This window comes from Cololabis saira, chromosome 12 (assembly GCF_033807715.1).
Source record: "Cololabis saira isolate AMF1-May2022 chromosome 12, fColSai1.1, whole genome shotgun sequence".
Classification (NCBI taxonomy): domain Eukaryota; kingdom Metazoa; phylum Chordata; class Actinopteri; order Beloniformes; family Belonidae; genus Cololabis; species Cololabis saira.
Window position 1 is genome coordinate 44,053,335 of NC_084598.1, and position 15,927 is coordinate 44,069,261.

General features: G+C 42.0%; 1 protein-coding gene across 1 annotated transcript; it reads left to right on the forward strand.

Moving 5' to 3' along the window:
* Positions 1-2,501: 2,501 nt before the first annotated feature.
* On the forward strand, positions 2,502-13,293 carry LOC133456434 (uncharacterized). The gene is made up of 8 exons (XM_061734909.1): positions 2,502-2,742; positions 2,867-2,908; positions 3,178-3,240; positions 3,438-3,584; positions 10,672-10,734; positions 10,949-11,053; positions 11,137-11,268; positions 12,897-13,293. The coding sequence occupies exons 1-8, from the start codon at positions 2,502-2,504 to the stop codon at positions 13,178-13,180; spliced, it is 1,077 nt and encodes a 358-aa protein (XP_061590893.1). The 3' UTR covers positions 13,181-13,293.
* The last annotated feature ends 2,634 nt before the right edge of the window (positions 13,294-15,927 follow it).

Below are 15,927 nucleotides of genomic sequence, written 5' to 3' on the forward strand. Positions count from 1 at the left end.
TTGGTGCTGTACTGTATTAAAACAAATCAGGAAAAGTAAAAAAACACACACACACACACACACTAAACAAGCATGAAACTGTACCAGCATCAGCGGGTACTGGGCTATTAAGAGCCTGTGACTGTCGAGCTACTTGCGTTTTTGCAGTTAACTCTTCCATCTCTTGGAAACAAGATTCGGAGTATACAGTTTTAGTCAAGTGTAGTACTGCCTAGTGGTCGCTAGATGGCAGCAGACAACATCAGATAACTTAATAGTCGTTGGGTAGTTTTTCCTTGACAAAGTTAAGGTTTGGCTACATGTTTGCTGTGGTGCTAATAAGAATGATCATAAACACAGGATATGAAATTACTGACATCTATGGAAAAAGGAACTTGTTTAGTTTAGACAGCCAACGAGCTTTAATGGCAGTAAACCCTGATCACTGTAAGTCATTACTTCCATTAATTCATTGATTCATTTTTTTTTCAAATCCATTTTGATGTATTTAAATAAAAAGCAAAAAACAAAAAAAACAAAAAATCATTGTCCAGACACTCCTGCATTTACTACATGTACTTAAATGTAGTCTAATGTTTTTGTTTACAAGTTGATTTGGTTGTTATTATTGTTTTTGTAGCTGTTATTATTATCTAATTGAAAAATCCCAAACCCACATCTATTTACATAGTTGATGTCATTCTTTAGGTATTTCTGGTTACATAAAGCTTTTACATGTTAGTCTCCTATGTTTTTCATGTGTCACCTACAGTATGATATGACACATGCAAAATCAACAGAAACTGGAACTTCTTGATGCTCATTTATTTGTTTCAAAAAGGATTTAAACCTTCATATTTAGTCAATGGTCAAATGGAAGGCATTTGACCGTGTCCCTCGTGCGATTCTGTGGGGGGTGCTGAGTGAGTATGGAGTCCGGGGCCCTCTATTAAGGGCTGTCCGGTCTCTGTATGATCGGAGCAGGAGTTTGGTTCGCATTGCCGGCAGTAGATCAGACTTGTTCCCGGTGCATGTTGGACTCCGGCAGGGCTGCCCTTTGTCACCGGTCCTGTTCATAGTTTTTATGGACAGGATTTCTAGGCGCAGCCAGGGGCCGGAGGGGATCCGGTTTGGGAACCACAGGATTTCATCTCTGCTTTTTGCGGATGACGTTGTCCTGTTGGCTTCATCGGACCGGGACCTTCAGCATGTGCTGGGGCGGTTTGAGGCCGAGTGCGACGTGGCAGGGATGAGAATCAGCACCTCCAAAACCGAGGCCATGGTTCTCCACCGGGAAAGGGTGGTGTTCCTTCTCCGGGTGGGTGGAGAAGTCCTGCCTCAGGTGGAGGAGTTCAAGTATCTCGGGGTCTTGTTCACAAGTGAGGGAACGATGGAGCGTGAGATTGACAGACGGATCGGTGCAGCGTCCGCAGTTTTGCGGTCGATGTACCGGACCGTCGTGGTGAAGAAGGAGCTGAGATGAAAGGAGAAGCTCTTGATTTACTGGTCAATCTACGCCCCTACCCTCACCTATGGTCATGAACTTTGGGTAGTGACCGAAAGGACAAGATCGCGGATACAAGTGGCCGAGATGAGTTTCCTCCACAGGGTGGCTGGACGCTCCCTTAGAGATGAGTTTCCTCCCTTAGAGATGAGTTTCCTCCGCAGGGTGGCTGGACGCTCCCTTAGAGATAGGGTGAGGAGTTCGGTCACCTGGGAGGAGCTCGGAGTCGAGCCGCTGCTCGTTCACATTGAGAGGAGTCAGCTGAGGTGGCTTGGACATCTGTACCGGATCCTCCTGGATCCTCCCTAGGGAGGTGTTCCAGGCATGTCCCTCCTCCCTAGGGAGGTGTTCCAGGCATGTCCCTCCTCCCTAGGGAGGTGTTCCCGGCATGTCTCTCCTCCCCAGGGAGATGTTCCAGGCATGTCCCTCCTCCCTAGGGAGGTGTTCCAGGCATGTCCCACTGGGAGGAGACCCCGGGGAAGACCCAGGACACGCTGGAGAGACTATGTCTCTCGGTTGGCCTGGGAACGCCTCGGACTCCCCTCGGAAGAGCTGGAGGAAGTGTCTGGGGTGAAGGAAGTCTGGGCATCTCTGCTGAGGCTGCTGCCCCCACGACCCGGGAACGGATAAGCGGTGGACGATGGATCATCCATCCAGGACAAGCTGCACCAGGAAGCATTTCAGAAAACATTCAGACTGGGGGATTGGAGAAATAAAAGCCAGGAGAAGGAAACAGGGACACACGATGGCAAACTTAATCATTTTATTATTCAAGATAAAGAAGCAACAAATGTTCCACCTTTGAAAAGGAGGCAAGATACTGTAGACATTTATGACTTTCATTTAATTTTGTTTCAACAGAATTCACAACAAGTCCAACTGACAATTCTTATCATCTGCCCCATTTTGTCAGAAAGGAAATAAAATAAGGTAATAATTGATCATATTGTGGTTGATTATTTACAGAATGAAATACTATTTAAGGACGGGTTTACACACTCTGACAACAGTGATAACCATGTTTCTTCCATTGCTGCTGCTGATCTGCTCTCTCTCTTCAGCTCAGATTCAAGCCTTCGAGTCTGACAATGAACTTGGAGTAAATTTAAGACAAACTGAGGTGACAGGAGGAGAAGCAGGAAATGTCTCTGAGCAACAACCAACGTGTACGCAGGATCTCCATGCAGTGCTGAGGGAGATGAGCGGCGTGTTGGCTGGACTGAAGGTTGAGATGAGATACTTGCAGCGTGATAATACAGGTATGATTCTGTGTGACTTACTAACACTAATATTAATATAAGGAATGACTGACTTGAACTAATGAAACTATGCTGTTAAAGAAGGTTAGGATTTAATCATCTCTGTTCATCCCTGGTGTTTTAGAACAAGCTAAAAAGACCAGAGAATTGGAGCAGCAGTACCAAGGTACAGTCATGTGAAAAAAGAAAGAACAGGATCCTTCCAGCATCTATGGATTTCAGAATTTTTCCAAAAATATTTGAAAGACATTGCTCTTATTGCAAGGTATGGAATAATGGGTGCAGTTAGTTTTTATACTGCAGAATTACTGTGTGCGTGTGTGTGCGTGTGTGTGTGTGTGTGTGTGTGTGTGTGTGTGTGTGTGTGTGTGTGTGTGTGTGTGTGTGTGTGTGTGTGTGTGTGTGTGTGTGTGTGTGTGTGTGTGTATATTACAGCACAATCAGCTAAGGTGAATCAACTGGAGTCACAAAAGACGGAGCTGAAGCAACAGTACCAAGGTATACGCTGGATATCTAGCAGTGACACAAGTAGTATTTAATTTTCATATTAGCAGCATGAACGCACTAAAAAGTGGTTATATATAATATAATATTATATAATATATATTATATCATATATCAACTGCTTTGAACCACTTATTTTCATTCATCAATTTGTCAAACTGTTAATTCTGATGTTGTTTTGGATGTTTTAGAGCAGGCAGCTAAGCTGGCAGAACAGGCGGCTAAACTGGCAGAACAGGCAGCTAAACTGGCAGAACAGGCAGCTGAACTGCTCACCATTAAAGCCAGAGCAAACACAACAGAAAACCATGTGAACACTCTGACAAGAGAAGGAGAAGGTTTGTAATTTCCAGAATTGCTGTGCTGTATATTTAGTAGTGACTCAAATAACACTGATGTTTTAGAGCAGGCAGCTAAGCTGACAGAACTGAAACAGTTGAGTTCCACAAAGCAAGCAGCAAGCAGATTATGGAGACTGTCTATAACAGGGGTCGGCAACCCAAAATGTTGAAAGAGCCAAAAACACAAAAAACAAATATTTCTGGAGCCGCAAAAAATGAAAAGTCTTGTATCAGCCTTAGAATGAAGGCAACACATGCTGCATGTTTCTATATTAGTTATAACTGGGGGGAGATTTTTTTTTTCATTATGCACTTCGAAAAAAAAAGTCGAAATGTCAAGGAAAAAGTCGAAATGTCAATTGAAGCACAATCTTAAGAAAAAAGTCGAAATGTCGAGAGAAAAGTCAAAATGTCGAGAAAAAAGTCAAAATTTTGAGAAAAAAGTCAAAATGTCGAGAAAAAAGTCAAAATTTTGAGAAAAAAGTCAAAATTTTGAGAAAAAAGTCGAAATGTTGAGAAAAAAGTCAAAATTTTGAGAAAAAAATCAAAATTTTGAGAAAAAAGTCGAAATGTCGAGAAAAAAGTCAAAATGTCGAGATTGAAAAGGAAAGGAAAAAGAAAGAAAAAAAGAAAAAAAGGAAAAAAAGAGAAAAAAGGAAAAAAAAGAAGAAAAAAGGGAAAAAAAAGGTCAAACATTTTTGAAAAAGTTCCAGGAGCCACTAGGGCGGCGCTAAAGAGCCGCATGTGGCTCTAGAGCCGCGAGTTGCCGACCCTTGGTCTATAAGAACCTCATAGAGGGAATCTTAACCTTTAACATGGCAATGTGGTACGACAACCTTACCACAAAAAATAGATGCAAGCTACAAAGAATAGTGAATCTAGTCTCAAACATAATATGGAAGACACAGAGAAACTTAAGTGGCATTTATAAGGAAGTGATTGGGAAAAAAGCTGCTAGGATAGTAAATGATCTACTCACCCACTGTGCAGCTTTAGAGTTTAAATTACTTCCCTCAGGTAGACGGTACTGTGTACCAAAGGCTAACCGGAACTTATGTAAAAACTCATTCATTCCCAACGCCATTAAGGCTCTGAATGAGGGCACGTCTCGGTAGATAAACTTGTCTTTTATTTACGCGCCCTTGTTGTTCCACTTTTTTTGCCACTAAGATGTTTTGCGTGTAAATGTTAAGTGTTTGTTGATGTGTCATGGTACTGTTGTTTTTGTATTATGAGACAAAAGACAAATCTCCACTTGTGGACAAATAAATTAACTAACTAACTAACTAACTAACTAACTAACTAACTAACTAACTAACTAACTAACTAACTAACTAACTAACTAACTAACTAACTAACTAACTAACTAACTAACTAACTAACTAACTAACTAAACTGAAGCCACAGTACCAAGGTGTTTCCTTTATTTTAAGTGCAAATGTAATGACATATTTTTGAGAACAAATATTCTGAAAATCAGATTTGATTAAAATTGTCACATCCACTCCAGCTCCATTTGCTGCATTTGGGTCCTGTGATTTCCTGTGACTACAATGCCCTTTCTCACACTGAATCTCTCCTTTGGTTACCATAAATACAGAACAGGCCGATTAGAGTCAAGAATAGGAGATTCACTGCTGACTCTCGTATTCCCCTGTCTGTGATCCTTCCAGTATCTAAACTTGATGTGATACAATTAAGGCACGAAAACCTTGTTTTGTTTTACTAAACAAAAATTCATATTTATTTATTATTTTAGCAGATGTTTGTCTGATGAAGTTATTGTTAAATTTAGGGAGGCCATTGCTTATCTTACGACAGTGCGAAATAGTGATGTAGTCGAGGCCAGTGACCTGGGTTCTACCTCTGCAGATGTTGATTTCCTTGCTAGTAACACTGCTGATTTGTTGCGTTCAGCTTTAGATGAAGTTGCTCCTTTGAAAAGGAGGGTTTCTAGCCACAGGAGCTTAACTCCCTGGTATAATTCAGATATCCGCATGTTGAAACAAAACGTGCGTAAAATGGAAAGGAAGTGGCACTCTTGTAGGTCTGTAGACTCTCATCGTGAATGGAAAGATATTCTAATAGTATATAAAAAAGCCATTCGCAAAGCCAGAACAGCTTACTATTCAACGTTGATAGAGGATAACAAAAGTAACCCACGTTTTCTGTTCAGCACTGTAGCCAGGCTGACAAAGAGTCATAACTGTGTTGAGCCGTGCATTCCTGCAGCTCTCAGTAGTGAGGACTTTATGGGCTTCTTCAACAGTAAAATCGCGAGAATTAGAGAAGAAATCAACCAGCCGGTTGTAGGTGTTTCTTCAGCTTTAGCGACTTCCCTAGGCTCTGACTTGTCTCTAGACTGTTTTGATCCTGTAGACCTCCCTGAGCTGACTTCACTCGTTAATAGAGCTAAGTCAACCACATGTATGTTAGACCCCATCCCGACTCGACTATTCAAACATATTTTTTCTCTTATTGGTACGACAATACTGGACCAAATTAACTTATCCCTAAGTTTAGGATATGTACCACAGGTTTTCAAAGTCGCAGTAATTAAACCTCTACTTAAAAAACCTTCTCTTGACCCAGACACCTTAGCTAATTATAGACCAATTTCCAACCTTCCATTTGTGTCTAAAATTCTGGAAAAGGCAGTTTCAAGCCAGTTATGTGACTATTTGTATAGAAATGATCTGTTTGAAGTCTTTCAGTCAGGGTTCAGAATGCATCATAGCACAAAGACAGCACTTGTTCGAGTCACGAATGACCTCCTTATGGCCTCAGATAAGGGATTAGTGTCCATACTGGTTCTACTGGACCTCAGTGCTGCTTTTGACACTATAGATCATGGCATTTTACTGCACAGGTTAGAGCATGTTGTTGGGATTAAAGGGACAGCTCTATGTTGGTTTAAATCATACCTATCTGACAGGTTCCAGTTTGTTCATGTACATGAGGTTTCTTCAGAACAGTCAAGGGTCTGTTATGGTGTTCCGCAGGGTTCAGTGCTAGGGCCAATCTTGTTCAGTTTATACATGCAGCCGTTGGGAAGTATAATCCAGAATCACGGCATACACTTTCATTGTTATGCTGATGATACGCAGCTCTATTTGTCTATGAAGCCGGATGAAACAGAACCGTTAGTTAAACTTCAGGCATGTCTTAGGGACATCAAGGACTGGATGTCCAGAAATTTCCTGCTTCTAAATTCAGATAAAACAGAGGTTATCATTCTTGGTCCAGAGCATCTTAGGAAGGGATTAGATGGTGTTGCGATGGCTTCCAGTGCAACTGTGAGAAATCTTGGTGTTATTTTCGATCAGGATTTGTCGTTTAAACCATATGTCAATCAGGTTTGTAAAATAGCCTTTTTCCATCTCCGTAATATTGCAAAGATTAGGAAAATCCTCTCACAGAGTGATGCAGAAAAACTAGTTCATGCGTTTGTATCTTCTAGACTAGATTACTGTAATGTGTTGTTAGCAGGATGTCCAAGTAATTTGCTGAATAGGCTCCAGCTGATCCAAAATGCAGCAGCACGAGTACTGACAGGAATTAGCAGGAGAGACCACGTCTCTCCAGTGTTAGCGTCGCTCCATTGGCTACCCGTAAAATTCAGAATCCAATTTAAAATTGTATTACTTGCGTATAAAGCCCAAAACGGCTTAGCTCCGCATTATTTGCAAGACCTGATAGTGCCTTATGTTCCTGTCAGAGCTCTCCGTTCTCAGAGTGCAGGTTTACTTGTAGTTCCTAGAGTATCTAAATGTAGATTTGGAGGGCGGGCGTTCTGCTATCAGGCGCCACTACTATGGAACCAACTTCCAATCTGGGTTAAGGGGGCTGACACCACCTCCACCTTTAAAACTAAACTTAAAACCTTTCTGTTTAGTAAAGCGTATAGTTAGTGTTTAGTAAACCTCTAGCTGGTGTTGGTAAATCTCTAGGTAGTGTAAACTTTAGTGTGTCAGAGTCGCTCCTGTGGTTTCTTGTGCTGGCCCCCCCTTCTCCTTCTCCTCCCTTTTCTCTCTTTTGTCCATGTTGCAGCATCCTTTGCCGGACACCGGAACCTGCAGGTGGTCGTGGGTGGCTTGTAGCTTGCATTACGGAGCGCAAGTCTTTCCCCGACCCTGCACCCCAACCTGGGACTTGCTGATTGGGCCGGAGCTTCGGGAGCTGCGTGCTGGCCTGCGGTCCCCACCCCTGGTCATCCCGTTGCTGGCCCCCCCTTCTCCTCCCTTTTCTCTCTTTTGTCCTGCAGGTGGCCGTGGGTGGCTTGTAGCTTGCATTACGGAGCACAAGTCTTTTCCTGACCCTGCACCCCAACCTGGGACTTGCTGATTGGGCCGGAGCTTCGGGAGCTGCGTGCTGGCCTGCGGTCCCCACCTCTGGTCATCCCGTTGCTGCTTCCACCTGCCTGCTGTGCTGTTGCCGTCCCTGACCCACCAGTCTGGCCCTCGGCAGGAGGGTCCCCCCTGATGAGCCTGGTCCTGCTCAAGGTTTCTTCCCTCTTAAAGGGGAGTTTTTCCTTGCCACTGTTTGGCTTAAGGTTTTTCTCCCACTAGGGGAGTTTTTACCTGCCATTGTTTATGTAATAACTGCTCGGGGGTCATGTTCTGGGTATGGGTCTCTGTAAAGCGTCTAGAGACAACTCTGTTGTATTAGACGCTATATAAATAAAATTGAATTGAATTGAATTGAATATTTGATTTACATGTATTGATAGTTTTCAGTCCATGATAAAAGCTGTTTGACCCACACTTTTTTTATTAATTATCTTATTAACACATCACCCGCGCTCCCTCACCGGCCTGGGATAGGTGGGTCGGGGTTCCCGGGCCTGGCGGGGCTCGCCGTGCAGCCTGGGGCGCCTTCTGGCGGTGCTGGACTCCTCCGGGGAGGGGGAAACGGTGCGTGATTGTGTGTCTGTGTCGGTGAGAATGCGGTATGGAAGGGTCCTGCCATGGAGGATTCGGGCCTCCATTGGCAGGACATCAAAACTTAATAATTTATCATTATTATATTATACAAAGATGGTTATTATTATTATTATTATTATTATTATTATTATTATTATTATTATTATTATTATTAGTAGTAGTAGTAGTAGTATTATTAGTATTATTATTATGTATAGTATATCATATTATTATTAGTATAGATATCAGATAGGTGAATGGATGAATGAATGGGATGCCTGGGTCTGGGGCCCTCCGTTGTCGGGCCTGCACGGGTGTCGCCTTGTTGGGGGGTTCCCCCTCTCCGGGCCCGTCTCCGGTCCCCCCCGCTGCCTCTGCGGCGGGGCGCCCCTCTGGTCTTGGAGGGCCACTTTCGTGGGGGGCGGGTGCGCCTGCCCGCGTCGGCGGCCGGGGCGGCTCTGTCTCTCCGGGCAGGCTGGCCCCCTGCCGGGTGGGGGTCGTTGGCCTGAAGGGTGAGGGCCTCCTGGCCGCGTGTCCGGCCCGGACCGGGTGGCCGGGGATTGCCTGGGTCGCGGTCCGCCGCCGCGGGATCCCTGGCTGCTTCTTCCCGCGCCGTGGGGGCCCCGCCCGCGGGCCCCCTCGGCCGCCGCCGGGGGGGGGGGGGGGGGTCCTCGCAGGCGGTGGGTTGCCTCCCTCCTGCTTCTCCCCTCTGTGGGGTTGCTGGTGGCCTGGGTTCCGGGCTCTTCCGTGTCGGCCTCTGGTCTCGCGGGTGGCGGGGTTGCTCCTCCTCCTCCCCCACTATAGATACACTTCAGGTGGAACTTTGTTTGGTTTATTACACACACACACACACACACACACACACACACATATATATATGTATATATATTAAATATAGTAATAATGCACATATATATACTTTTGGTTTCTACCATCATGGTATCAATCATTACAGTTTTTCTCGATCGTTTTGGCCCATTTTTCCATTCACAGTTTACTTTTTCAAAACAGCTCACACAAAGCCCTTAACAGAAGCTGAAATAACCAAAACACTTTATGATGTTTGCAGAATGACACCACTTTCTCAAAACTTGTCACACATCCATCAAAACCAAACTTTTCCATCAAAACCTACATTTTTTTCTCAATTGAACATGTATGTTTTCTCATTTATTTAACAATGGATAACAAAATTGAAACTACAGCTATCAATATCAACTTTTGTTCAACACCCTCATAGTATTGACTATTTTACAACTGACAACATACTACAATTCGGGTTTTGTATTGAGCACTCTAACTTAGTTATATAACTTAGAAATATACTGTCACAGAGTATTTACAGTAAAATCAGAAAATGTGTATACAGTAAAATATTGTAGATCTGTTTTTGTATTGCTGAAGTACCTGTCAACACCATTGATTTACATTTGTTCTACTGTGTACAAAATGGCAAGATTCTGACAGAAAAATATTTATTGCAGTACTTGTCACATGCACATACTGTAAGCAATCAAAATGACTTCAATGGTTCAATATGCAGTACAACAAAGGTCAATTCTCAAAGAAAATACTGTAAATGAAACAATGAAATGAAACCCTGTAAATATGAAAAAAATAAAAATACAGGAAAATTATGCATTGTCGACACGGGCCTGACGATCAGGCCACATGTCCTCGTCCACGTCCTCCTCGATCTATGCTTGGTATCAACTTCAAGCTATTGACCTCTTTGATAGGTTGAGGACTACTTGATTTGTTTTGCAAAGAGTGTTCACACAGGTGCTGATAATTTTTTGAATTGAGAGAGCAGTTCCAATTGGCTGCTACAAAGTGTCTGCAATATGTTGCCATGGTAAATCAGTTATGTTTTGTGTCTCTTTGTGAGAAGTGCGTTAACTGTTTTGAAAAGTGTATTACTGTAAAAGTCAAAGAAAATTGTGTGAAAGCAATGAGAAATAGTTAACTGATTCGCCAGAGAGGACTCTTGCTGTGCAAAGAAGGTGTGAGCATTAGATAAAGTTGACCCATGATGGGCAAAATGTGTCAAAGCAATCGAGAAAAACTGTAATATGTGTGCAGACAAGGGAAAAAAAAAAAATATATCTTATTAATTTTGTAATTACTTTATCAAGTTCTTAAGTTTGTTATTTCTCTTTTAGAACAAGCAGCAAGGCAGAGAGAACTGGAGTCACAAAAGACGGAGCTGAAGCAACAGTACCAAGGTACACGCTGGATATCTAGCAGTGACACAAGTAGTATTCAAATTACATATTAGCACCATGAGCGCACTAAAAAGTGGTTATATATAATAATTAAATTCACATGCATTAATAGTTTTTTTTTCTTTCAGGACAATAAACTAACTGCTTTGAACCACTGATTTTCATTCATCAATTTGTCAAACTGTTAATTCTGATGTTGTTTTTAATGTTTTAGAGCAGGCAGCTAAGCTGGCAGAACAGGCAGCTGAACTGCTCACCATTAAAGTCAGAGCAAACACAACAGAAAACCATGTGAACACTCTGACAAGAGAAGGAGAAGGTTTGTAATTTCCAGAATTAGATCAGGACTGATACAACTTGAACATCGTTCACTGTAATGTAACACTTGTGTTTCTCTCTCAGTGAAACGAGTGGCTTTCTCAGCGTCTTTGATCACTTCTGGTGAAGAAACTATTGGACCATTTAACGCACACACCAACCTGATCTTCAGAAACGTTGTTTCAAATGTTGGAAATGCCTATAACCCAAACACAGGTACTCACATTTACAGATGAAATATTACATCCTGCTCACTCTCACAAGAAAATGTGTTTGTCCACATCTTCAAATCTATGAGTGTCACAATTCATTTAGAAATGTATAAATAGCGACATGGTAACTTTTTTCCTTTTTAAGTAGATGTTGACATCACATTATGGGAACCCCAATCCATAAATACTAAAATCATGAATATTTTTTTCTAACCATGTATCCCTAACCATGTATCTTTTAAACCTGACCCAACTGGTCATGAGCAGGAGGTAAAGAGAACTTTAGACTCCAGATTGGGGTCATATTATACATTGGGTCTTATTCATGAAACGTGAGAAGAACAATTTTATTTCATTTCATTTGTTTATTGGTAGATGGCTCTAGGGTTGGTAGATGCTCTTCCAGGATTGGTAGAGGCTCTGCCAAGGTAGAGGCTCTCCCAGGTTTGGAAGATGATCCCCCAGGGTTGGTAGAGGCTAGGGGTGTAACAATATATCATGCCACAAAATTTTGCGATACAAAAACGTCACGATACTTGTCGTGGAGGTGACAAACTGTATCGCGATATTGGATTATTAATATTATTAGCCCATATTGTGTTGACTAGTAACGTGCACCGTATTTGTGCCGACCGCGCCTCGACCCTTGCAGGGTTTTGAGCTCTGAACTTTTGCTTATGTAAGTCTGGTGTAGAGTTAAGCCTTACCTTATTAAATTAAACCTTTTTGGGGTCGTGAGTAGGATAAACACGGGGAAACTTCTGCTGAGTTCCAGTGTATTTTAATGTCCCTCAACAGTGTAGGATTTTAGAACATCAACACAGCACCTAGTGCCGTACTGTGGCGTATCACTCCGCCCAATCTAAAACAGACTAATCACTACAGATAAACTGACTAGTGTCATTATAGTCCCTGATTTACATCAGAATATAAAGAATATATTTATTAAATAATGAACCCTGAATTACCAAAATAACCTTCTTAACAAAAATAAATCTCCTCTTACACTTATAAGCTGAGCATGAATCAGTCTTTTTTATGATGTAAAATTGTATGTATTGATTTACTTTTATTTATTTATTTCATTTTTGTTGTTAAATTTCTGAAAAAGAAAAAAGTCAAATCAAAAACATGAGAGAAACTATTCAGTTTGTGACAAAATATTTGTACTTGTATGAAACTGAAGATGCATAATGCAAACCTGACATTTACTTTTAGTTCAGTTTGTGGAAAATGGTTGGCCTGGCTTTCTCTTTAAAACTTAAACAGTTATAAAGCATTACAAACTGTAACAATAGGGAAAACGCACAGCATTGTTTTGTATTTTTTGTCTTTCAAATAAAGGACCATTTTTTCCAGTCATATGTTCCCCATTCAAGGTTGTTAAAAAAATACTGCTATAATATCGTATCGTTATCGTGACCTCAATATCGTGTATCGTACCGTATGGTGAGATTAGTGTATCGTTACACCCCTACTAGAGGCTCTCCCAGGGCTGGTAGAGGGAGCAATGCCCAGGACGGACTTAGGTAGGAGCACTGGGTGATAAAATGGGGGAAAAAAAATCTCCATTTTCACTGATGGACAATTTAAAAAAAAGGCAGATAAAGAAATCAATGTTGTGTTCCACAGGCTTTTTCATAGCCCCGGTGAGAGCAGCCTACCACTTTGAGTTCTACATTCATGGAGGTGGACATCCTTCACATGGTACTGGTGCTGCGCTGGTCAAGAATGGAGACCATGTTGTTCTTGCCTATGAACATCAGACTTCATTTTCTGTTAATCCTGCTAATGGTGTCACTTTGTTATTAGAGGTTGGAGATGTTGTGTTTTTACGTCAGTGGGTAAACACAAGGATTTACGACAGTCATAATCACCATACTACCTTTAGTGGCCAGCTTCTTTTCACATTGTGAGAGTTCTTCAGTTCACTGATACTCATGCAGTTTATTATCAGAATGTATCTTTGTATTTCAGTTTTCTAATTGATGTAAACACAGTCTTGCTATTAAAGTTTTATCTTCAGCTGCATCTGTTTCTGGATTTGCATGAATGTGGTAACTACAGGGACCTAGTTCAAGCAGACGTACCAGCTTTATGCTCACTCATACCCCGGTGGATGGTTTATTCCAGTTACTCCATCTGCTTATAGGACTTGCTGCTGCTTTTAAATCTCTACCGCCTCCCCAGCTCTTCCTGTAGGCTATAATTCTAGGAAAGAAGCATCATTTTAATCACCCCCAATATATGTATGTCTTCCTTAAAAGAGGGGATTTATTTAGATCGGATTCTCTAAGCCAAAGTGTTTTAGCAGTAGGAAAACTGTTGAGCTCTTCATCACATGACTTGTCTGATTGAACTATACACTCTAACGGGGCGTGATGGATTTTTTTTTTTTTAATGAAAGCTGAACGTGATTGATGCAGGCCTGCCTGCACCCTGGGTGCAGGCAGGCCCTGGGTGCAGGCAGGCGGAAGCAGCAACAGGATGATCAGAGGCAGGGGGGGGGAACGGGGGCCGGCACAAGAAACTACAGTAACGATGGACCAAAATGATAGCTATGAGATATTTATAATAAATAAAAATGGTAATGGAGAAGAGAGGAAGGGAAAAGGAGAGGAGAAGAAGGGTGAGAGGCACCGCCCAGTGGATCATGTCGGTGCCCCCTGCAGCATAAGCCTATAGCAGCATATCTACCACCAAGCTATATTTGAGACTAACTATTATAGTTTTGTTCTATAGCTGCGACTATGACTACTGACTCTAACACACTAAAGTTTACACTACCTAGAGATTTACCAACACCAGCTAGAGGTTTACTAAACACTAACTATAAGCTTTACTAAACAGAAATGTTTTAAGTTTAGTTTTAAAGGTGGAGGTGGTGTCAGCCTCCTTAACCCAGATTGGAAGTTGGTTCCATAGTAATGGTGTCTGATAGCAGAACGCCCGCCCTCCAAATCTACATTTAGATACTCTAGGAACTACGAGTAAACCTGCACTCTGAGAGCGGAGAGCTCTGCCAGGAACATAAGGCACTATCAAATCCTGTAAATAATGCGGAGCTGAGCCGTTTTGGGCTTTATATGCAAGTAATACAATTTTAAATTGGATTCTGAATTTTACAGGTAGCCAATGGAGCGACGCTAACACTGGAGAGACGTGGTCTCTCCTGCTAATTCCTGTCAGTACTCGTGCTGCTGCATTCTGGATCAGCTGGAGCCTATTCAGCAAATTACTTGGACATCCTGCTAACAACACATTACAGTAATCCAGTCTAAAAGATACAAACGCATGAACTAGGTTTTCTGCATCACTCTGCGAGAAGATTTTCCTAATCTTTGCAATATTACGGAGATGGAAAAACGCTATTTTACAAACCTGATTAACATATGGTTTAAACGACAAATCCTGATCGAAAACAACACCAAGGTTTCTCACAGTTGCACTGGAAGCCATCGCAACACCATCTAATTCCTTCCCAAGATGCTCTGGACCAAGAATGATAACCTCTGTTTTATCTGAATTTAGAAGCAAGAAATTTCTGGACATCCAGTCCTTGATGTCCCTAAGACATGCCTGAAGTTTAACTAACGGTTCTATTTCATCCGGCTTCATAGACAAGTAGAGCTGCGTATCATCAGCATAACAATGAAAGTGTATGCCGTGATTCTGGATTATACTTCCCAACGACTGCATGTATAAACTGAACAAGATTGGCCCTAGCACTGAACCCTGCGGAACACCATAACAGACCCTTGACTGGTCTGAAGAAACCTCATGTACATGAACAAACTGGAACCTGTCAGATAGATATGATTTAAACCAACGTAGAGCTGTCCCTTTAATCCCAACATCCCAGTAAAGGTTTAATTACTGCCACTTTGAAAGCCTGTGGTACATATCCTAAGCTTAGGGATAGGTTGATTTGGTCCAGTACTGTCACACCAATAAGAGAACATTTTTTTTTGGATAGTGGAGTCGGGATGGGGTCTAACATACAGTACATGTGGTTGACTTAGCTCTATTAACGAGTGAAGTCAGCTCAGGGAGGTCTATAGGATCAAAACAGTCTAGAGTCAAGTCAGAGCCTAGGGAAGTCGCTAAAGCTGAAGAAACGCCCACAACCGGCTGGTTGATTTCTTCTCTAATTCTCATGATTTTACTGTTAAAGAAGCTCATAAAGTCTTCACTACTGAGAGCTGCAGGAATGCACGGCTCAACAGAGGTGTGACTCTTTGTCAGCCTGGCTACAGTGCTGAACAGAAAACGTGGGTTACTTTTGTTATCCTCTATCAACGTTGAATAATAAGCTGTTCTTGCTTTGCGAATGGCTTTTTTATATACTATTAGAATATCTTTCCATTCACGATAGGAGTCTACAGACTTACAAGAGTACCATTTCCTTTCCATTTTACGCACGTTTTGTTTCAACATGCGAATATCTGAATTATACCAGGGAGTTAAGCTCCTGTGGCTAGAAACCCTCCTTTTCAAAGGAGCAACTTCATCTAAAGCTGAGTGCAACAGATCAGCAGTGTTACTAACAAGAAAATCAACATCAACATCAGAGGTAGAACCCAGGTCACTGGCCTCTATTGCTTCAGTAGAGGCTTCACTATTTTCCACTGTCGCAAGATGAGCAATGGCCTCCTTAAATTTA

Excerpts from the sequence above, each read along its gene's own strand:
- LOC133456434 (XM_061734909.1), top strand. The coding sequence starts at position 2,502 with ATGTTTCTTCCATTGCTGCTGCTGATCTGCTCTCTCTCTTCAGCTCAG. Across the intron at positions 3,585-10,671 it reads TCTGACAAGAGAAGGAGAAG|AACAAGCAGCAAGGCAGAGA; the intron begins GTTTGTAATTTC and ends TTTCTCTTTTAG. Across the intron at positions 11,269-12,896 it reads TGCCTATAACCCAAACACAG|GCTTTTTCATAGCCCCGGTG; the intron begins GTACTCACATTT and ends TGTGTTCCACAG.